The 21709-nt window shown below is 59.2% G+C and overlaps 10 protein-coding genes and 1 non-coding gene across 11 annotated transcripts; 4 read left to right on the forward strand and 7 right to left on the reverse strand.

Annotated features, from left to right (window-relative positions):
• Positions 1-399: 399 nt before the first annotated feature.
• A1Q1_04686 (uncharacterized protein) lies at positions 400-2573 on the forward strand (the record flags this gene model as incomplete). The annotated part of the gene is made up of 3 exons (XM_014322924.1): positions 400-668; positions 1163-1799; positions 1899-2573. The coding sequence occupies 3 exons, from the start codon at positions 400-402 to the stop codon at positions 2571-2573; spliced, it is 1581 nt and encodes a 526-aa protein (XP_014178399.1).
• Positions 2574-2744: 171 nt separating this feature from the next.
• On the forward strand, positions 2745-4907 carry A1Q1_04687 (uncharacterized protein; the record flags this gene model as incomplete). Its single annotated transcript, XM_014322925.1, has 1 exon — positions 2745-4907. The coding sequence occupies one exon, from the start codon at positions 2745-2747 to the stop codon at positions 4905-4907; it is 2163 nt and encodes a 720-aa protein (XP_014178400.1).
• A 237-nt stretch (positions 4908-5144) lies between these two features.
• Positions 5145-7046, forward strand: A1Q1_04688 (uncharacterized protein; the record flags this gene model as incomplete). Its single annotated transcript, XM_014322926.1, has 1 exon — positions 5145-7046. One exon carries the CDS (start codon positions 5145-5147, stop codon positions 7044-7046), a length of 1902 nt encoding a protein of 633 aa, XP_014178401.1.
• Positions 7047-7443: 397 nt separating this feature from the next.
• On the reverse strand, positions 7444-9418 carry A1Q1_04689 (uncharacterized protein; the record flags this gene model as incomplete). The annotated part of the gene is made up of 3 exons (XM_014322927.1): positions 7444-7550; positions 7593-9070; positions 9108-9418. The coding sequence occupies 3 exons, from the start codon at positions 9416-9418 to the stop codon at positions 7444-7446; spliced, it is 1896 nt and encodes a 631-aa protein (XP_014178402.1).
• Positions 9419-9928: 510 nt separating this feature from the next.
• Positions 9929-10958, forward strand: A1Q1_04690 (uncharacterized protein; the record flags this gene model as incomplete). Its single annotated transcript, XM_014322928.1, has 2 exons — positions 9929-10447; positions 10527-10958. The coding sequence occupies 2 exons, from the start codon at positions 9929-9931 to the stop codon at positions 10956-10958; spliced, it is 951 nt and encodes a 316-aa protein (XP_014178403.1).
• Positions 10959-11339: 381 nt separating this feature from the next.
• A1Q1_04691 (uncharacterized protein) lies at positions 11340-12819 on the reverse strand (the record flags this gene model as incomplete). Its single annotated transcript, XM_014322929.1, has 3 exons — positions 11340-11488; positions 11643-12341; positions 12426-12819. The coding sequence occupies 3 exons, from the start codon at positions 12817-12819 to the stop codon at positions 11340-11342; spliced, it is 1242 nt and encodes a 413-aa protein (XP_014178404.1).
• A 468-nt stretch (positions 12820-13287) lies between these two features.
• A1Q1_04692 (uncharacterized protein) lies at positions 13288-14222 on the reverse strand (the record flags this gene model as incomplete). The annotated part of the gene is made up of 3 exons (XM_014322930.1): positions 13288-13370; positions 13409-13971; positions 14050-14222. The coding sequence occupies 3 exons, from the start codon at positions 14220-14222 to the stop codon at positions 13288-13290; spliced, it is 819 nt and encodes a 272-aa protein (XP_014178405.1).
• A 135-nt stretch (positions 14223-14357) lies between these two features.
• On the reverse strand, positions 14358-14579 carry A1Q1_04693 (uncharacterized protein; the record flags this gene model as incomplete). The annotated part of the gene is made up of 1 exon (XM_014322931.1): positions 14358-14579. The coding sequence occupies one exon, from the start codon at positions 14577-14579 to the stop codon at positions 14358-14360; it is 222 nt and encodes a 73-aa protein (XP_014178406.1).
• A 1958-nt stretch (positions 14580-16537) lies between these two features.
• A1Q1_04694 (protein serine/threonine kinase) lies at positions 16538-19300 on the reverse strand (the record flags this gene model as incomplete). The annotated part of the gene is made up of 2 exons (XM_014322932.1): positions 16538-18814; positions 19118-19300. The coding sequence occupies 2 exons, from the start codon at positions 19298-19300 to the stop codon at positions 16538-16540; spliced, it is 2460 nt and encodes an 819-aa protein (XP_014178407.1).
• A 1203-nt stretch (positions 19301-20503) lies between these two features.
• A1Q1_t507 lies at positions 20504-20574 on the reverse strand. Its single transcript has one exon. It is a non-coding gene; the product is annotated as a tRNA-Gly (tRNA).
• Positions 20575-20962: 388 nt separating this feature from the next.
• Positions 20963-21574, reverse strand: A1Q1_04695 (uncharacterized protein; the record flags this gene model as incomplete). The annotated part of the gene is made up of 1 exon (XM_014322933.1): positions 20963-21574. The coding sequence occupies one exon, from the start codon at positions 21572-21574 to the stop codon at positions 20963-20965; it is 612 nt and encodes a 203-aa protein (XP_014178408.1).
• Between the last annotated feature and the right edge of the window lie 135 nt (positions 21575-21709).

The following is a 21709-nucleotide window of genomic DNA, read 5'->3' on the forward strand; positions in this document are numbered from 1 at the left end:
CTCTTTTCTGAATTGACGGCCCGCTGTTGGCTCTGCGGTCTGCAGATGAGCCCACGGTGGGGGATGCCAGCAAGCTCAACAGTATGCGGCGTAGCCTGTGATGCTTATGTGCTCGGTCGAAGTAGCAGCTCCACAGCAACGCGATGGCCGCTGCCCGTCCTGCCTCGGACCCGAAGACGCTCGCGAGTACTTATCAAGTGCACTGCCTCAGTATGTCTCGTGATCTCAATGGACGCACAACATTGCCGAGCGAGTTTTATCTTCATAATATCGGCAGTCACGGGACAGATGAATGCGGAGTGTACCGATATCAGCGAGTAGCTCCAGGCTTCCGAGGAGATATAAAAGGTGACGGGGTTGAACAGGTTGTTAGACATCGACCAAGTGCTCCAAACCAGTATGCGCTCCAACCTCCTGTATTTCCTCCTTAGTACCATCCTCCTTGTGCTCGCTCTGGCCGCACCCGCGGAGTACGATCATGGCCTCGAAGCTCGAGGGGAACTCGACATTGACAACCGCGGTGCAGTCTCCCTCAATCGTCGTGACGAATCCGCCGAAGACGCCACAGATGCCGCCGACGTTGCAGATGATGAGAGTGTCACGGACGCCGAGGCGGCGAAACGGGACCCAACTGGCCGCTGTCCCGCAGGCAAGGTCCCCCGCACGAAGTACGTGAAGATCCTAGTGGACGGCTGCTCCGTCCCAAAGTTGCTCTCTTTCGCCGATGTGAAGCGCTTTACGGGCTGCTGCAACGCACACGACAAGTGTTACGCCGCGTGCGGCAGAAGCAAGGCATTCTGCGACAACCAGTTCCACAACTGCATGTTGGGGACGTGCGAGCGCTTCAACCTGCTCTGCAGGGGGGCGGCTAATGCCTACTTCGTCGCTATGAGCCTCCCCGAAGCCCAGAGGTCCTTCCAGCGCGCCACTAAGAGATACTGCAGATGCCACTGAGTCTTCCCTGGATAGCGTCGTCGCCGGCACGTAGTAAGCCTCTGTAGTCAGACCAATGCTGTGAAGCCACAATAGGAAAGACAAAGTAATCAAGACAGAGTAGTAAAGCAGAGTATTATGATTGATGCAGACCTGAATGGCCACGAGCGACCCCCGTGCACTGTCTGCATTTCTGCGATCTGTTGCGCTGCACTCGTTGGATTGCCAGGGGCACATCTCCCACGACGCTCTTCCAGAGCGGAGATCTCGGACTGCACTCCGTGCTTGACAGCCTTCAGCTTGGCCAGGAACCCCCACCTCACGCTGACAACGTTTGGGCGTCGAGTGTCAATCTGTCTGGCCGAGGTCTGGTAGAGAGCGGAGGTCCGGTGGAAGTGTTGTTTGCCTCCGCAGTCCGACGCGACCGTGGGGATTTTCCGAGCGGGACGCGCAAAGCCGACCGACGTCATGTCGGCGGCCGGAAGAATGGTCGAGGTGACTACCGTTTTCCGACGTTGTCTCCACTCTCTACAATTCTGCCGACAAAAGCACGTACGCCGTCGACTTTGCGAGGCGCAGTACCCACCATGATCCGAACATTACGCCCCCTCGCCCGGCTACCCTCCAGCGTCGGCGCTGGCCCGTCGCGCCCCATCGCTTTCGCCCGCAGCTTCCAGACCGGATACCAGAAGCCTTCCTCTGGACCTGTCGACCTCGCATACGACGTGATCGAGCCGAAGCATCCGAGCGGACTGCACGGCGACCAGTGCCTCGTTATCTGTCACGGACTATTCGGCAGCAAGCAGAACTGGCGCTCGCTGTCGAAGCGCTTTGCGCAGGAGCTCGGTATGCCGGTGTATTGTCTTGTGAGTACGGCCCGTCGCAATGCGATGGTGTGCAACTAAGCCTACTTCCATCTGTTTTGCTGCTTCCACTTTCGCCGCTCTGTTTCTTACTGACCTCAGGACCTGCGGAATCACGGCGCGTCGCCGCATGTTGAGCCGCATACGAGCGAGGCGATGGCCGAGGACATTGCGCTGTTTCTGCAGAAGCAGGGCATCAAGTCTGGGCTGAACCTGATGGGACATTCGATGGGCGGCAAGGCCGTGATGACATTTGCGTTGAACCCGGAGCTGAACGGCCCGCTACGTTCTCTGATCTCTGTCGACATGGCGCCGTACAAGGGCAAGCTCTCGAAGGAGTTCACCCAGTACGCGGACAGCATGCTGGAGATCGAGCGTGCGGGTGTCGCCACGCGAGGCGAGGCTGACAAGATCCTGCAGAAGGTCGAGCCGGACATCGGCACGCGCCAGTTCCTGCTCACGAACACGAAGAACGAGGACGGCAAGATCGCCTTCCGCATCCCCCTCGAGCTGCTGAAGAAGTACCTCGACGCCATCGGCGACTTCCCCTACACCCCCGGACAGTCCGACAGCCCGCACTGGGATGGACCTGCGCTCTTCCTCCAGGGCACCAAGGCGCGGTACATCAACGAGCGCAACATTCCCGTCGCCAAGCAGTTCTTCCCCAACATGCAGCTCGTCCCGATGGACACCGGACACTGGGTGCACGCGGAGAAGCCCAACGAGACCGTCCAGCTCGTCGAGAGCTTTATCAAGACTGGCAAGGCCACCCTTTAGATAGACCATTATGCCATGTACATTGCTACTTGAACCTCCGCCCTCGGTTTGCTGGTCATTGAAGGCTGGACCAAGGGTGCGAGAGCGGGGACCCCGCACGGTGCGCCTTCGGTGTGTCCACGAATTTCTGGTCCAGCGACAACCTCCACTTTCGTCAACTACACCTTCCCCATGGCGGCAAGGGCGGAGAACGGCAGGAAGCAGGAGTGGCTGGTCCCGCGCCGGCCTCCCGTCGAGGCATACGAGCTGTTGTCTCCGGTACAGCAGCGACGAGTCGACGCATACCCCGACGGCCAGCGGGCGGCAGCCGCCTGGCTCTTGTTGATTGACTCTGGACCAGAGTGGAGGGCACGGGCCACCCCGTGCAGAAACTGTGCTGGGCAACGCTGGCCGTGCGTTGACCCCGCTAATCCTGGTCAGCGCCGGCGCTGCGAGGGCTGTTATCGCTCAGGCTGGGTTTGCAATGACCCCACGCCCCTGTGGACTCTACCTGCTACGCCGCAGGCGTCTGCGTCGACACCCAGAGCACCTGCCGGTCGGGCACAGAGCCAGTCGGCGCCCGCGACGCCCGTCTTTCGTCCTTCGACTGCGACTACGGTTCTTGATCTTACCTCGACCTCCGGCCCTGGTCGCCGACAGCGACGAGCGAGCCCGGACGACACTGAAGACAATGAAGAGATCGTGGACATCGACGACGAGGCAGAGCTCTTCTTCGCCTCACAACGTTCGGCGGAGAGTGCAGACTCGGATGACGAAATTGAATTCATTGGGATGAGCGCGGCTCCTGGCCTTTTCCAGCCTCCCAAGAAACGTCCGCGCCATGCATCACCTCCGTCAAATCACCCTGCCGCGGACGATGCAGGGCCCAGTATAAATCGGGAGACGCCTCTGCCAACCCTGCTTGTCAGCCGCTCAACCAATTTCACCGTCGACACGATACACGCTATCCTCAAGGCGGCTGAGCGAACCGCACCTTCCGACGTGGCCGTTTCATGGCCTGGAAGACCGCAGCCCGCCCCAGGAGTCGCGCACAGTGTGATGGTCCACAAGTGCGGAAAGTCGTTCAATATTGCGCTCTGGGATCACAGCCGTCGGACAGTGAACTACATTTACGAAACCGGGTTTAGCATCCCCGAAACACTCGTGAGCGACGTTCTCGCTGAGGGTAGGGCAAGGAGACTCTACAACGTTCAGGTCGGAGTTACCTGGATGGCATGTCCCGCTCGCAATCGCCCATACACCACCTCTTCAGGCATGTGGGCCAGTGTCATGGCAGTGTGGCTCACCCGGAACCATGGGGTTCAAGAATGTCTCGAGCTGCTCGAGCAATTCACCATCAAACCCGCGCATGTCTGCGAAGACCTGAACGCCATCTTGCGAGGAGAGCATTGGTCAGGGCAGTGCTTCGAGCTTCAAGGACGACCCCGGAATGCGCGAACTGCCGCTGGAACTCCAAACTCCAGTGTACATGCCCAAGATCAGCGACCCGCCCAGGTGACCGACATTGCACGAGCTGGGTCTGAGAAGACCGTTGGATCTCCTTCTACGCTGCCTGTCGATTCGCAACGCGAGCCCCCGTCCGTGCTGTCCCCGCCGTCCCGGATACCAGATATCACAAGCACCACCGAGTTCACTCCGGATCTTGTGAAGGAGATTCTCGCGAGCGCGCGAAAGACTGCCCCTCAGAGCCAGGCAATCGCCTTCAACAACGAAATTATGGGGTTCGACAAGACTAACAGCTTAGTCCTAGTCTCCAACGTTGGCTCATCGTGGAGTATAGCCGTCTGCCGCCCCCTTGTGGGCGATGTTCATTACATCTACGTTCCCGGCGCCAGCCACACTGGGGAAGACCACAGCAATATCAAGCGGGTGCTCAGCCAGAGCGGCATCGCGCAGCAGTGTAGCAGCTGGGTCAACGTACCATGCCCCCATCTCAAAGGTGTTGCGGGCGGCCTTTGGGTATCTGTCATGGCAGTTTGGCTCACGAGCAATAAGAAGCTCGGCAAGCATCTCAAAGCCGTTTCTCGGTTCGTTGTGAGGCAGAGGGGCTTTGCGTCCTACTTGAACGCAGTTTTGCGGGGTAAAAGGGAGAGCGGTACCGGCTACAATCACGTCAACTCGCAAGTAAAGCAAGAGGCGAATATGTCAAGTGACGCCGGCGGCAATGCCTTCACAGCAACCCAACCGGAGCACAACAACACCCCTGTTGACGAGTCTCTTCCCGTCAAGCCTGAGCCCTTAACAGCAGTCGAATCCGGACCGAGCACCCAATCGAGCAGACTGAGGTCACCTTCAAGCATCTTCGAATACAAGCCGCCACCGTTGCGGCGATAGAACTTCATTCCTCTGTGTGTATGCATATACTTGTTCATCCGGATGTGTTAGCTGCCTTCTGGTGCCCGTAACAGTCAGTTTGCATCGACGAGGAAGACACTGCGGTGGTTGCGTCCGTGCGCCCGCGAGAGCGCAGACGACGCTAGCGCCCGTCGCCCTACCTTGGACGTATGACTCACCCGCTCTTTCTTGATTTCCACTCCTTGAATTTCTCTCCACTCATACTTCTCCATCGAAATGCCGGGGCTGGCACCTAGAAAGCCGCCCATCAAGGCGTATCCTCTCCTCATTCCCGACAAGAAGCGACTAGTCGACGCGGCGCCAGCTGTCGAGCGCGAAGTGTTCGCGTGGTTGCTCCTCGCCGCTAGTCAAGACGAAGGATGGACGAAGCGCAAGCACCCCTGCCTGGTGTGCGAGAAGAGCGGTTGGCCATGCCTTGATCCCGAGTCTCGTGGCTCCCGGACGAGATGTGAGGGATGCTTCTGCGCAGGCTATCACTGCCAGAGCATCCCTTCGCGACCAGCACCATCGACTTTGGCACCGCTGACGCCGCCCAACACCCGCTCCCATCACAGAAAAGCAGACACCTCGGGGCCTGGCAACCGTCGCACCAGCTCCTCAGACGAACCCATGGACATAGACGAGAGTCCTACCCGCGGGAAAGACAAGATGCCGAAGAAGTTAGCGAGACGCAGGGTCGCAAGTTCCGAGTCTGATCCCAGTTCGGATAGTTCTGTGGCAGTCTCGTCGCGTGCTCGTCGCAAGGCTCCGACCAACAACCGTCAGAGCAAGAGGTACCGCATAAGCAGTCCAGCAGTCCAGCAAGACTCCTCAGACATCGAGTTCGTGTCTACGTATCAACCTGAAACCTCGCGCCCCGCACATCCCATGACGCCGATTAGTCCCCGTGAGCCAATGAGACCCGTGATTGTGAACCACACACAGCCAACGGCTCCTCCCCGCAAGTCGGCGGCTGAGAGTTTCCTGGAGCTTTTGGGAACTGACTCGTCGAGTGATGACGAGAACAGCACGGATAGCAGCGGCTCCGCCCCTCTCCCCCCTCGTCCCATGCCTGTCCGTCCGATCCCGATCTTGTCTGCTTCGAGAACCAACCGTGAATCACCGGTCCATACCCTTCGCACAGTAAATACCATCCAGCCTGCAATCACTCCGCGTCACAAGGACATTTCTCATCACCCAGCAGCCACTCTTCACAAGCCGACTTCTGATCAACAGTTTGGGGCTTCAGACAACCAAGGCAATCACGCGAACGCTGCTCCGAGTTGGAAGTATAGTCAGCGGGAGCCTAGCACACCCCTTACTGAGGTCGACTCGCAGCGCCACAACCACAGTGCAAGGCTGGATATCGAAGAAGATGAGCTAGATGTGGACGTCAAGGAGGAGAGGAACGAGGAAAGCCATCCCTCTGCTTCCTCTCCCGACACCAAAATTCGAAAGAAGCCCTTATTCTCCAAAACTCAGCCAACAGCGCAGTCTGCACAACAACCAAACCACCCATCTTCATTACTCCTGGACAGCAGCCAGCAGCTTACCATCCCTGTCGTGCGTCGGATTCTGAAAGCTGTACAGACATCGTCATTACTCCTGGACAGCAGCCAGCAGCTTACCATCCCTGTCGTGCGTTGGATTCTGAAAGCTGTACAGACATCCGCAGACCCTTCTTTCTGTCTTTCGATCAACGGCGAGACAGCCGGTCCTGCAAAGGACAAGACCGTCATTGTCGTGTCTGAAGCAGAACTTCCTCAACTCGGTACGGTTCCTTGGCACGTTCTGTTTTGTGAGCGTTCATCATCGACCATAACAGTCATCTACAAGCTGCAAGAGCCGCATCATAGCAATCAACACCGACTCTACTCTACAGCATTGCTTTCGCGAACAATCCCTCGAGCTTTCCGCAACGGGCTCGCCGTACCGAAGCATCCGAAATCGGTGCTGTGGAAGGCGTGCAGAGAACTGGACGATTTCCCTGGTCCACTCTGGGCCACCTGCTTGGCGATCTGGCTCACGAGGGACGGCGATCTGAACGGGAAGCTGGGCAGTATCAGGAACATACGCTTCGGGAAGAACTGGCTATTGAAGACGTTGACAAGCTCCTGCAGGGGAAGCAGTGGAGTGTGACCTGCATCGAGGACAACGGCGACCCGCCAGCGCAGCCACGTCTCAAGCAGGAACCCCCTAGGTTGTCCCTACCCCTTTCTCCAGCCTCTAGCAATACAGCTGCTTGCCCTGCAATCTCCTCACCGTCACAACCAGAACATGGGTTAGGCAGCTCAGAACATTGTCGGCATTGGACCTCCACAACATTTGTATCCCTCATCATGCACTCTGTATCATACTGGGCCGCATCAGTGGGAATGCGGGCGCACAGCCTCCAGGAACTCCAATCTCGTCAGTGGGACAGGGCAGCATAACCAGAAAGGAAGCGGTCAGAAAGTGGTCAGACCACGATATGCAGGGTATGCGGATTATACACTAATGATACAGAATGACCAGAGCCCGCGCAAGGTCTGCCGCTCTACTCCTCGTCCTCGTCCTGATCCTCAAGCACGCCCTTGGCCGCCCAAAAGTCCCGCCGGCGCTTGGCCGCATCGCTCCAGGCCGCTATCCGGTCCTCAAGCGCGCCTGTCTGGTCCCGTTAGCGGTGCTGCACCCCGAAGTTCTCACTTGCCTGCTGCTGCTTCTTCTTCTTGCCTCTACTGCGGCGTGCCGAGGCTTTCGATGGCGCAGGCGTGGAACCGTCGCTATCGCTCCCGACGCTGCCCTGCGCTGAGCTGACGCGGCTCGAGACTCGACTGCTGACCCGGCTGGATGCCTTGCTCGCCTGTGCGCTTGCCGGGGCAGAGCGCGCCTTCGCCTTTTGGGCTTTCGAGGGCATGGCGTACCGCGACTCCTCGGGGGGTGGGGAGAACTCGTCCTCGCTGACGGAGCGCGGATCGCGTATCCGCGCCGCGAGGGAGGGGATGCCGGCGATTCCGGAGCCGCGCTCGACACCGACGACGCCGTCGTCCACGCTGCTTGCTGATGAGTAGTTGTCCTCTACCTCCGAGTCGTCGACATTGATCGAGCTGAAGCCTGCATCAGGGGCAGGCGGCTCGCGCTCCGTCACCCCAGAGTCGAGCTCGCCGTCCCGGCCGCGCAGCTTCGCGAGCCGCCGGTCCAGCACCCCGCTCTCGTCGAGTGACCGCAGACCGTGTCGGAACTTGGTCGTCTCCTTGGTCACACCCATAATGGCACCGAGGATCGTGAGGGTCTGCGGGTCAAAGTCGTCGCGGTTCTTCGAGCGGAGCCACTCGTCGCGCTCGATCAGACGGGCTTGCAGCAGGTCGTACGCGCCACCAAAGGTCATCTTGACCTGTCGGATGCCGAAGGAGGACTTGGACACATCGTTGTCCGTGTCCTGTGGGTCCTCGATGCAGAGCAGGAACGGCTGCGAGTCCAGGTACCACCCCCGCGAGCGTTTCGGGAAGTAGCGCCCGCCCTTGCGCACGCTGATGCCGACCTCGTCGTAGTTGAACGACCGGCCGTAGAGCTCGAAGAATTCGACAAGCAGCACTCCCAGGTTCTTCACTGGATCAATCTCGCCGTGGCGCACCTTCGGGTGCATCTGGAGGAAGCTGAGCGCGAGGCAGATGACGGAGTACGATCCGAGACCGCCGGTGTAAACCTCGTTCATGGAACGCTGGGACAGGAACGCCTTGATGACGAGGATGAGCTCGCGCGCACCGGGCAGAGCCTTCAGGTAGTGGTTCACGATCTTGACGGCACTAACGCCGTTCGTCTGGTTCAGGCTGATGTCGACGTTGATGCCGCCCTCGGCTGTGACGAACTTGATGATCGGAACTTTGGCCCGCGTGATGACGGCGACGGTCTCAGTGATGTGGTTCCCGCGCATCATGCGCGCGAGCTGGTGCAGCATTGTCACCTTGTTCTTCTCCGATAAGCGCGGTGTCGACACAACGAGGTCGATGTCTCCTGTCGGGAGGTAGAGTTGCGTCTCCCACGAGCCGAACGGCGTCACCGTCGCGTCGCGCCACTCCTTCCGAATGATGTGCGTGATGAGATCGATCATCGTTTTGCGGACGTGGAACTCGTGCTGCGTTGGTGACATGTGCTTGTAAAACGCATGCACTTCAGCGTTCAGCCTGATGTTAGCTCGATGGGAAGGCAGCAGTAGCTCACAGAGCCGCCGGGTCGTCGTAGTGCAGCCAGTCGACGTCCTCGGCCCAGGGGGCAGCGCGCTCTGCAGCCTTGCGCTCCTCCTTCAGGTTCCTCGGACCGGGAGCACCATCTTCGCCCTTTTGCCGCTTTCCTTCCGGCTGGCCTCCCTCAGATTTGCGCTTCTTGCGCTGCTGGGCACCGTCTTCACCGGCGCTCGGTAGCGGCGATTCGATGTCGAGGACGGGCGGGGGTGAGGACTCGAGGTCGAGGGTCTCACCCGGGCCGAGCTCGAAGCTGATAAAGTCGTCGCCTGTGGCGAACGACTCATCCATGTTGGGCCGCTGTTGTTGGTCGATGGCCTCTTGGGCCGGTCGGTGTCGTTTAGGTTTTGGTGTTGGTGAGGATTAGCACCGCGTAGTAGCTGGGTCAACTTTTGAAAACAGACATCCCTGGGTGGTGGCTACTATCATGCGCTGCACGTGCATGTCACGTGATCCCACGTCATTCTCGCCGCCGACATGGCTTCCAGTGGTGGTGGACTCTGGGGCGCCGGGCCAGGGAAGGCGCACTGCGACCAGCCGCCGCCCGCTTGTTTAGTCAGTGCGGGTGCGGGCAGGGCACAACCACAACACACACCCCGGTGCTGCTCATATCGCTTCCGACCACTTGTCCACCACCTGCTCACCTCATTCCTCATCAAGACGACGCATACATAACGACTGGAACGGGGGCACGTATTCAGTACTGCTGCTCCTCGTTGTCGCAACTCTGGCCTTCCTCTCTTCTCTCCACCACCTTCCTAATCCTCCTCCCCGCCTCCCAAACCGGCCAACCGAGTGGCGATGGCTGAGGTCGCAGCGCGCAAGCGTGCGCGCTCCTCGTCGCCCGTGTGCGATGTTCTTGCTTCTCCTCTGGAGGTCCTTCTGAAGCGTCGGCGGCGAGACCTCTCCCGTACGTCGTCGGTGGCGTTACCTCCGCCGTCGCAGCCAATCTTCGACCCTCCAGGCGGGACTGGCGGAGATACCGCCATGCCGTCGAGCTCCTCTCCGGGAGGGTTACCAAGCTCTTCTTCGCCCGGCTTCGAGAACTACAGTCACGATGCCAACTCTCTACGCGGAATAGAGAGACGAAGGACACGCAACTGGGAGCGCCTCAATGCACCTGCCCATGCGGGGCCGAGCTGCGAACCCGACTCGTCACCCGTCGCGCGACGCAGTATGAGCGATCGCCACCTCGTCTCCTCGAGTCCTGTCCGGCACCAGCCTCCCGCGCCTGTGTTCCGCGACGAATGGAGTGCAGAAGAGCGCCTCCGCGAGTGGGGCGATGAGTACGCCTCGCAGAACTCGGTTTTGCATTCCCTGGTGAGTCGTGTGGCCAGCGTAGCTCACTGTCGACGGCTGGTGCAGCTACCTTCCGGCCTCTGATTAAGCTGACATGCAGCACCTCGCCCGCCTCGAGAGTCAACAGTCTCTGCACAGCCTGCACTCGGTAGCGAGTGCGGCGTATTCGCCTTTCGAGCTCACTGAGCCGGCGTCGAGTCCGGCACCAATGCCATCGGCTACGCCTCTACGAACACCAGCGAGCGCGAACCCGTGGCGCACGCACCAGACACCTGGCTTCACACCTGGTGGCTTCACGTCGAGCGAGTATGTCTCGTCGCCTTTATTCTCGCCTCCTCCGCACTCGGGCCCGCACCACACGCACGCCACGCCGAGCCGCACCGGAGAAGCGCACGGCGAGGTCCGCGCAAGCTATGAGGAGACGAACCGCCTCCTGGCCGAACTCAACTTTGCCCGCTTACGCAGACACGACGCCATGAGCTCCTCGCCCCCGCCTCCGTCGACTGATCCCGCCATGGACGAGCAGTGGTAATCCCAATGACGAGCTGGCCGGCTAGCGGAGCACAAGTCGCCACAACTGAATCGGCTAAACGGCGCCAAGCAAACAACAACAATCGCAATCCGCATGTACCTCCCCTCCCCTTCACTTCCATCTCGACTTTGTGACATTAGACATTTCCCTTCCTTCCTGCACTGCGCACTTCGCACACACCCACTTTGTACATCGTTTCCTCAACAAGCATGTTAGCATTGCCACTTCGTTCGTGCCTTTCTCTTGCAGCCACCTACACACTGGACACTGGGTACATTCTTCCAATCTGCTGACTATCTACGCTTAATACTGATGATGTGTGCATGAAGCTTGGGTGGATACAGATCTACGGTCACTTGGCCTGAGCCCGTGCCCGCCACCTTAGACCTTGGCCGCCTTGTTGCTACCAGCGACGTCCTCGGCCTTGCGCTTCTCGGCGCCGAGCGGCTCAATGTCGAGCTTGGGGCCCTTGGGCACGATGCGCCTCGGGTTGATCTGGGTGTGCGAGTAGAAGTAGTGCTCGCGAATGTCTGTGGTGTCAGCTATGCGCATACTTCCACAAGCTATCAGTCCCCTAAGCTCGCCCCTGGATCGCTGGGATCACAGCGATCAGGTGCCATGACGGTCCCGATGATCGCACGCAGGCACAGGGGAAGGAGAACTGGGCACAGAAGGGGTACTCACGGTCAAAGTGCGTCGTGTCCTTGAAAGCGGGGTAGTTCCAGTACAGATTCTTAAGCCAGCGGTTGAGGGCGGGGTAGTCGTGGCGGATCTGGCCCCAGTTGGTCTTAAAGTGGACATAGTACACGGGGTCGTATCGGACAATGGTGGTGTAGAGACGGACGTCGGCCTCGGTGAGTCTGCCGCCGACGAGGAACTCGCGCCCGTCGCTGAGAATCTCCTCGACGCGGTCGAGCGACTTGATGAGATTGTCCATGGCGTCGTCGTACGCCTCCTGCGTCGTCGCGAAGCCGCACTTGTACACGCCGTTGTTGATGCCGTCGTAGACCCACTCGTTCAGCGCGTCGATCTCGCCCCGAAGCTCCTCGGGGTACAGGTCCAGCTCGCGCTCGGCGCTGCCCTCGGGGAGCAGGCCGTTGAAGGCGCTGTTGAAATCGCGGATGATTTCGGAGGACTCGTTGGACACAATCGTCTCCGTCTGCTTGTCCCACACGATCGGGACCGTGAAGCGCGCAGAGTACTCGGGCTCAGCCTTCTTGTACAGCTCGGCGATGTGCGTCTTGCCGTACAGCTTGTCGGCCGTCGCACCCGGGAAGGTCTTGTTCGAGTGCTCGCTCCAGGGCGCAGGCGGCTTGGCTGCGTCCTCGGGCGTCTCGAAGTGCCAGCCGCCCTCGAGCAGGTGCGGGTGGACGACGGAGAAGTCTGGATGTCAGCTACGAACATCAAGGCACCGGCAGCTCAACGCCGGAACGCAGTGAGGGCATCGGCGCGATCACTCGTACTCACCAAAGAAGTCGTCGAGGCCCTTCAGCTTGCGCACGATCAGCGTGCGGTGCGCCCACGGGCACGCATAGGAGACGTAGAGGTGGTAACGGCCCTTCTCGGCAGGGAACTTGCCGTTGGGCTCGATGTGGTCACGGAACGACGAGACCTGGCGCTTGAACGAGCCGTCCTTGGAAGCCCAGTCGGTGAGACCCATTTTGTTGCTTGTGGACGAGAGGGTGCGGAGAGTTTGAGTAGGGAGAGACTTGGAGTTGGCGAGAGGCCGGGTGGTGTTGGTAGTGTTGGTGTTGTTGGCGCGAGTGGAGAAGTTGCGAACGGCGCAGAGAGACGGATGCGCGATGCGAGGGAGGAGAGTTGAAGAAGTAGTTGTGAAAGAGCGAACTGTTGTTGACAGCATAGAGGATGGGGAGTGGGAATTGCGACCACCCTGGTCTTATAGCGCGGTCGTGGATCTCGAAGTCTTGCTCGGCTCCTGGCGCGGGTGCGGGGCTCTGCTTCTTTGGGCGGCATTGGGCGGGTGATTAACCTTCATGTCGCCGAGTGCCGAGGCCACCAGCCAACGGGCCAACGACAGTCAAGGGCGCGGTATGGGAGTGCTGACACATGATCGGCCAGTTTCCGGATCGGAGTGACGTCACTGGAGAAATTCGAACGATCTCTTAAAGACCGCGCTGGTGAGGATTAGCTCATACGTCCCAGACATCTATCAGACAGTCCTGGTCAGCAATCTTGTCAGCGTTGACACGATCGCGAAGGAGTTGACCGCGCAGTGAGTTCATTCATCGTCTCACAAGGTACACAATGCATGGGTGTCGACTAATTACTTATCTTTGGTGGGTGGGCGACCGCTGGATCTGACCGGAGTCTACGAAACATGCTCATCGCATGAGTGCTCATCGCTCGCATGCTCATCGCTCGAGTCAAACTCCTCATACGCAGTCTTGGCGGCTGCAAATCAGTACACGCGCCAACAACACTTGACTCACTGTAGTAGGTGGTCAGAGCTTCGTTGAACTTCCTCTCGATTGCCCAGATGTTGGCGAACGTATCGGGCGTGAGAGGACGAGAGAGTTTGCGCTGGCCAGTCGTCGTGCCCATGACGGGATGCGAGAAAGCCCAAAGATAAGCGGCGGGGATGCCTGCAATCTGCTGCACGCTGAAAGCGTGCCACACATCGATCTTCTGCTTCTTCACCCACTCGTTCATCCAGATCTTGGCCGCGAAGTAAGCGCTGAGCCTCGCGCTCCCGCCGATGGCAGCCTCGCGGAACAAGCGACGGTAGTCCGCGCGCCCGTCGGCCTCTTGCGACCGGAAGACTTGCCAGAACCTCAGCCTCAGGTTGCTGTTGCGCAGCTCTTCAGCAAGCATGATAGCGCGCACGACTTCGACAACCTTGGTGTTCTGGAGCCACCCGTCGGGCCACCCATTGGCAGGCGCATCCGCGCGCCTGTCGCCAGCGATGAAGTCAAGCATGAGGGCCACGGTCGATCCAGTTCCGTGCGCGCAGCCGCTAAGGTTCAGAGTCTCTCCGTAATCGTCAAACTCCTCGCTGGTCCGGTCAGCTTCGCACGAGGGGGCTGTGAGCTTGCGGACATGTCGACATGAGAAAGGTTAGGCTGACACTCACAACTCATCCAGGATATCCTTGGTAATAAAGAAGGCGAGACGGTCGTTGGAGATGATGCAGGACAAACCCGGCTGTTCCTCCGGCCAGAGGGCTGAACTGCAGTCGTAGGGAAGCCCATGTTGCTCAATGCGGGCTTCAAGCACTTCAACGAGGGCGTTCTTCACGTCCTGCATGGGGAACAAGGTGGTGGTGAAGGTGTCTTCCTCGGACGCGTCGGAGGCATCGGGACGAGCCGACCCTGAGCTGCAGTTATCATGCTGGCATGCACGAGTGACAGCGTCGTGGGGATGAGCGGGCGGCGAAGTCTCCTAGACTTCGCGGAGCTGGTTGTCGCCTTCGGCCAGGTACACATTAATGCCCTTCTCTTCCGCGGTGCCCTTGAACAACTTCGAGAGGATCCGGGCTCGGATCGAATTGAGATTATTGTGAATATGCTTCTCGATACCGGCAGCGTCGATGAGTCGCTGGTCGTTTGAAAGGTCGATAGTGACTCCCTTGCTGTCGACATACGTGGTACTGGGGGGCGGCATGGTGAAAGAATGTGATTAGGGTAAGAAGATTGTGTTGTCAGAAGAGAGAAGGAAGATGAGCCCGTATCAAGTAGTCGACAGCGTTTTGTTTGTGCTCGATTGACGTCAACTGGGGGCGCAGTGGGTGAGTCACTTCCGCAGCCTTCAGGCGCGCAGGCGCGCAGGTGAGGCCTGCGCCCCCTTCACACAACTACGGTGACTACCGCGCAAGGGATCTCCAGCGCACAGCCCAACTGTCGTGCACAGTTTCGATGCAACCGTAGTCGGTCCACAGCACTCCCAACTGCGTGCAAGAGCGGTAAGTCACCTACGCACACCTCGCCTGGTGAAGCGACGGCGTAGGCTGAGTCACTGTGAGCTTCGACTGGCGTCGAACGGAGCTATCAGCCAAGAAACCCCGTGGACAGCTCTGGTGGCGCCGGCGGCAAGCCTCCCTAATACGCGAGTGAGCTCCTACGATGATGCACAGCTAACAGCCAGCTTTCCAAGCCGTGAGGCAGAGGTCAGCTTGTAGCTCACCTCATGACCATAGCTGACCAACAGCTATCTCCTGGCCATGTGTCAAGCTGGGAATCGCCAGAGAGCTGACTGCCAGTTCCTCCGCGCACTCAGTGTACGCTGCATCAGTCCTCTTCAAGCTGACCGACGGCCCATCATGCACGTAAGCTGTTGTTACGGCACTTCAGCCGATGGCAGTGCTGGGACGGCGGTGAGCTAACTCGTCCCAAAGAAGCGAGCCAGGCCGACTTCTCCAGTGAGCTACCTTCAGTTGCAGTCTTCCGAGCTGACAGACAGCGCACCAGGAAGAAGTCAGCTCACCTTACACGCTCATCATAGCTGACGAACGGCCTCTATCCCCGCGGGAGCTTCAAAGACCGCCCGCGAGCTGACAACCAGTCTTCGGTAACCTGCACTACACAGTAAGGTACCGTGCCCCGCGTTGATGGAGACTGACCCACAGCCCACCCTAGATGTAAGCTAGCGTTGCCTTCCGCGGAGCTGACCACCAGCACTCTGTTAGTGGTAAGCTAAACGCACCCTGTCAGTCAAGCTGACAACCAGACTTCGACAGCACGAGTGAGCTCAGATATCTCTGAGCAAGCTGACGAGCAGCCTACCACTAGAGCCAGCTACCACTCTCCTCTCATGCAGCTGACGAACAGCTGTTTCATGATCCGAAGCTGTGAGCTTCGGCTACCGCCCAGGTTCTAGCTAACAGGCAGCGTCCCTCCGCCTTTACCGAATACAGTCAGCAACTCGATTCCGTGCATTGCTGATCGTGAGGCTCTCCTGCGCCCCTGCACGTTCGCTGAGTGATGTGATCGCAGCTGACAAACCAGTAACAGGAAACTGGGAACGGGCGAGCTAGCTGCTCAGGAGGCCAAGCTGACGAGCAGCCTTTGCTGAGTCCACATATGAGCTCTGGTGCGTGTGGGTTACTCAAGCCGATGGACATCGCAGATCAACAAGGGTCAGCTGGCCATGAATGTGGGAAGAGCTGACGATCAGAGTGCATGTCCGGTTTTGCTGGTAAGCTGGAGGCCCTCCCATCAATATAGCTGACAGAACAGACTCTCATTCTCACTCAGCAACAAGCGGAGAGACGGCGGTGAGCTATGGCCTTGGTTTTCTTTAGCTAACCCACAGCCCTCCGCTCTGCCCCGGCGCAGGAAACGCGTGAGCTGCTCGTCCGCCGTTGTTAGCTCACAACCAGACGCACCGCGCTATGATGCCTTGATAGTTCATGCTGGAGACATGCAAAACCTATGCATACTGATTCAAAAGGGTTACAACGGACAAAACAAGAAGATGTTGAGATTCTAGGGACACTTTGTGTGGATTGTGATGGTAGGGGTGCTGTATCGTCGTCGAATCGTCCTGAGCGAGCCCAGCTCGCTCCATCCGGCCCGTTGTTCGGGGTGGGATGATCATGGTCGCGCTTCTCTGCTCGCTCGCTCTTAGCTCCGAATCGGCCTGAGACGCTCCCTCTCCCACTCTCGCTCAGCAGTCGCGGCCGGCTTCTCCCTCTGCTCCTTCTGCTGCTCCTTACCGTCCTTCTCCTTCCTGCTGATAGCAGTAGCGATGGAGGACATGCCGCCGTGCGCGCGAATCTTGGACAAAATGTCGCGCGCATAGTTCAGCTTCTGGAGCGTCGACTCGACGCGTTTCCGGTCCTTCGGGTCGGAGGGTAGGGGGCCCAGGAGTGCCTCCAGCGACCACGTGCGGAGCACGTAGTGCTTGTCGATGACCGAGACGACGAGTCCGTCACTCGAGAGGATCAACTTGGTGTGGTCGTAGAAGTTGAACTGGAGCAGGCCATTTGAGAGTCGGAACAGAATCACGTGCTTCATCCGCAGGTACTTCTCGACGAAGACCATGCCCTTCGTCCGCTCGCTGTCGACCCAGTTGTAGGGGTAGTCGCCGAGAAGCTTGTTCAGGATGTAGTTCTCGAACTGGTTCAGGAGGTACACCTTCGTCTTGAGGTCGGATGGCGTGCCGTCGATACCGTAGTTGCGCCGCGTCTGCAGCGCCTTGTCTTCGGGCGAGTATGCGATGTAGTCGACATGCGTCTTGTTCGGTGACAGAACAAGAGATGATGTGTCGTTGAAGTGCACGGACACGGTTCCGTCACTCATCGCAAAGCCCATGCCGTACTTCGTGCAGTAGTCGAGCCAGCTCACGACGAAAACACGCGGCGCAGGCGGAGACAGCTCGATGTGCGGCGTCCGGAACCCGCCGTTCTTCGCCGCCTCGAACGCAGTAGCCAGATTCGCCTCGAACTGGTCGTACACGTTCTTCTGCTTGCCAGCCTTGAGGGACCCGGCAGCTGAGCTCCCTGATCCCGATGACGCGGCCGAACGGTGCTGGGGTACATGTGCCTCGCCGAGGGCTCGCCGCGGTGATGTCCGCTGCTCGCGGTCCCAGTATCGTGGCCGCTCGCGCTCCTTTCCACTGCTGCGTGCTGGAGCACCACGCTCCTCGTCGCTCCCCTTGTCAGACAGCTTCATGCCAGCCATCTGGCTTACGATGCGCGCCTTCTGCACGGCGAGCTCGCGGTCCCGTCCCTCGTACGGCTTGCCGTGGTGGTCGACCTCGACGCCCTCGTCCTCCTCCTCGTCTTCCTCGGCGACCCTGCGGACAGGGGACAGCGTCGCCTGTGCGCCAGCGGCGGTAAGCTTGCGCAGCAGTGACGGCTCCTTGATCGCGGTAGGAGCGGTGACGAGGGGTTGACGCGCGCTGTTGAGCAGCGCACTGATCGGTGAGTCGGGCTTGACGGCATTGTTGAAGTCGCGCTCCTGGGCCGCAATCGACGTCGCGAGCTGCGATGACGGCTTGCCTGGTGGCGTCGTGCTGTGCGGGCTGGCACCGTCGCCGATAGCGCGCCGCCGGACAGCATCGAAGTTTCGTCGGCTCTGCGTCGGGCTGAGGTTCGTGTGGTCCGGCGCGTTGTCGTTCGCGCTGACGGGGATGTAAGACGGGAACGGTCCGTCCTGGAACCACGGGTGCTGGAGGATCTCAGTGAGCGTCGGGCGCTGCTCCGGGTTGCTATTCAGAATCTTCATGATGAGATCCATCGCCGGCCCGCTGATCTCCTTGTCAGGCGGGAACTCGTACCGGTTCTCCCGGATGCGGCGGTAGATCGCCTTGACGTCCTTGGTCTGGAACGGCGGCTTGCCGATAAGTAACGTGTAGAGAATAACACCGACAGACCACACATCGACCTCGAAGCTGTGTCCGTTTGTCGTGTCAAACAGCACCTCGGGCGCGATGTAGTTGGGCGTTCCACAGATCGTCTTCTTCCTCTCGCCCGGGTTCTCGATAAGCGCCGCGAGACCAAAGTCGCCGACCTTTATGTTCATGTCCGCGTCCAGGAAGAGGTTGCCGAGCTTGAGATCACGGTGGATCACATTGTTGTCGTGCATGTACTGGCACGCGCCGATGAGCTGCGTCAGATAGAAGCGGGCTTCCGGCTCGGTGTAGCGCTTGCGTCGGCGGAGCAGGTCCATGAGCGAGCCGTGAGCGCACAACTCGAGAATCATGTACACGTTCTCGTCGTCCTCGAAGCAGTCGTCAAAGCGAACAATGTTCGGGTGCTGAAGCATTTGATGCAGCTTGATCTCGGCCCAGAGCTTCGTCTTGTTCTTCTTCGTCTTGATCTGGCTCTTGCTCACGACCTTGACCGCCCGCCGGCGAGCGCGCTCGTCGAGTACCTCGTACACTCGCGCGAAGCCTCCCTGCAGGTGTCAGCGGTCGTCACGGGGTGGAGTGAATTGGCGTGACGATGGGATCGGCGCTGTTCTGGACTGCTCTACACCCGACGTGGACGTAGTCGTCGTCACGACGGAGCGTCTAAGCGTCATGCATGCACTCGGGAGCATGCTCTGACTTCCTTCCAGCCTCTGGCTGCACGCAAACAGCCCAGGTCGAAGGCCAACGGAGTGGAAAGTTTTCGGTCCGTGGGAACGAGATGGCTCGTGCTCCGTTGTTTACGTCCTTTGCGACTCCCGGCTGTGCACTGGCATCGTGCTTGTACTCACTTCTCCCAAGAATCCCGTCCTCGTGTATACTGCCCCTCGTCCCTCATCGCGGATCTGCAGCGGAGGCGGGGGCAGGTTCTTCTTGTCCTTCTTCGTCGGCGCCTCCTTCGGCCTCGGCTGAGGGTCCTTACGCCTCTGCGCGGCCTCGGCGTGCGCTAAAGCGGCGGCTTCAGCGGCGCCCATAGCGGTGGTGGTGTGGCGGGGTGAGTGGAGGGGATGGGTAGAACAATAGAGGGTGGGTGCAGCGTGGTGTAGTTGCTTGCAATGTCGGCAGTGCAGCGGTCAATGTCGATGATGTCAATTGTCTGTGAGTGCAGGCGACAAGGAGAGGAAGAGGAGAACAACATGACGAGCAGGCTGCAGCGGTGGTACAGTGTTTGGTCATTTTCGGTGGGCGGGAGCAAAACAAAAGTCAGTCGCGCATTGCCAGTGGTCTTTCAGGCACGACCATTCCTCACCCTGGCTTCAGACCCTAGACCTTGGTAGTGGCGAGCGCACGACCAAGGCACGTAAAGCAATGTTGTTACATGGCCGTGACTGTGGTAGCGTCTTATGCATCAAATAAGGGAGTCGGAGCGTTCGCAGGCCGCTGAGGAACAGTTCCTCCTGTGCCAGAGTTCCAGACAGCGCAAGGTGTTCAGAATGACAGACTCCGTCGCTACGAGGGCCTGAGACAGCAACGCCGCACTACCATATTGGGTTGTCCCGCTGGGCGGGAATTACTCAGTCGAGGAAGTGATGTGCAGAAGCGGCCACCGGCCGCGCCATGGAATCAAACAACCACGTCACAAGTGAAAGGTGCACGACTTCTCTCGACAGGCTGGCGGCCAGCACCGGGTGAGCCCTCCTCGGTCGACGATCTATAAATCTAGAAGCGACTCCTGACTGGGAACCATCTGCTGAGCGAAGGGGGACAAAAGTCCGTCCCCGTTGCGATGGTCATCGCGGGTTGTTCGATTACGACTCCCTCATGTCGGCCAATCGGCAGCGAACAGTTTCTGGACAACGGTCAGTTCACTCGCCCCGCCCTCCTGTAATGTTGCACCCGGCAAGTCTGCAAGGTGCAGTCTAACAGCGCACAGCCGATAGTTCACTGCCTGTCAAGTCTGCAGAAGTCCGAGCCCGAATCTGAGCCCCGATAGGACACCGAACTTTTGCTCAGGAACTGTAATGCATTCTATCTCCCATTAGAGACGACTTCCCGTTTCCTAATTCAGCCCATTAGCGGAACCAAAATGCGACAAGGGTAAAGTTCAGGGGCTGGCGTGTGGCGCTCCCCACAGACCAACCAACATCCTCCCTTCCGTCCACTCAACGTCCCCTCCGTCTCTCGACCTTTCCTCGTTCTTCAACGACACTTTCCATGCATAGGAAAAGAGCAAAAGATACATCCAGGGGGAATCGAACCCCCACCGCATCGATGGCAACGATGCATGATACCATTTCACCATAGATGTTAGGACGTATTAGACCACTTCACCAACGATCGCCGTCGGTCGCGGTCTGCCTTGAAAGGAGCGTGTGCTGGCGGCTATGTACCCTCGAGGAGTCTGATTTGAGTGCGTTCCCAGGCCAGTGAAGGTTCTCCTGGTCTCAGCGACCGGCGGTAGAGCTGTGCAATGGTAAGAAGAGTGTGTACAGAGTAAATGCATACATCATGAAGTTGTGTGAAAAGTGGTGCGGAGTTTTGGGGAGGTAGTGACTGCGGCTAGGCGGCTTATTGGTGCTGAGTGCTGGAGAAGAGGGCAAGGAGTGGTGGCCTCAGATCTGAAGGGGTTGTGTATGTGTTCGCGGATAGTACGCTGCTTGAAAACGTCGGTGGGTAGCGACTTGACGACGTGTGTGTCAACGTTGCGTCCTCAGGCGCTTCGAGCAACGACGGTTCGTGTCGGTGTTGAGCGCCCTCTTCGGGACACCCTCGATGTAGACACTCTTTCCGGCCCACTCCTCTCCACGCAGGAGCGCATTCAGCTCGGGGACGACAAGCGCCTCGTTGATCCTGAGTCGGTCGATAGCGGCGAGACGAGTGCCGGCGTGCCCACGAGTGAGCCAGATCAAGACCGCGCAGATGGCCATGGGCGGAGGCAGCGCTCCAAGCTCGGATGGCAGTAGAGTAACCTCGAAAGCATTTGAGTGTCCTTGAGCTCGAGTCCTACGCGGCGGTCGGAGTGAATAGCGATGGTCGGACGGGTCATCGGCGATGACAAACAGGCGTCCGATGCCCGTGCGCATGTCGATCATGGTGAACGACCACGGCTGCGCCATGCCGTCCACCTCGGCCTCTGGCAATGCGTAGAAAACCTCTCGCGTCTCGCGAAACTCCACCGGACGTCCGAGAACTGAGACTGTTGCGTGTTCCGCGCTTGCATCGGCGATAGCGAGGAGTTTCTCGACCATGTCGACCGTCCACTTCGATCGTATCGTGAGCCTGAATGGAGGAGGTTGGGCGAGAGTCATGGCCGCCACGGTATCGGACTTGGGAAGGCTAGCGGGTGTTTGCTGTGTTGGTGGAGATGAGTTGAGTTGTGAAGCTGAAAGTGTGTGCAATGGAGGATGTTATAGTCGACGTTGGCGACGATGGGGGACGTGGGG

The sequence above is a fragment of the Trichosporon asahii genome (assembly GCF_000293215.1).
Source record: "Trichosporon asahii var. asahii CBS 2479 unplaced genomic scaffold scaffold00070, whole genome shotgun sequence".
NCBI lineage: Eukaryota > Fungi > Basidiomycota > Tremellomycetes > Trichosporonales > Trichosporonaceae > Trichosporon > Trichosporon asahii.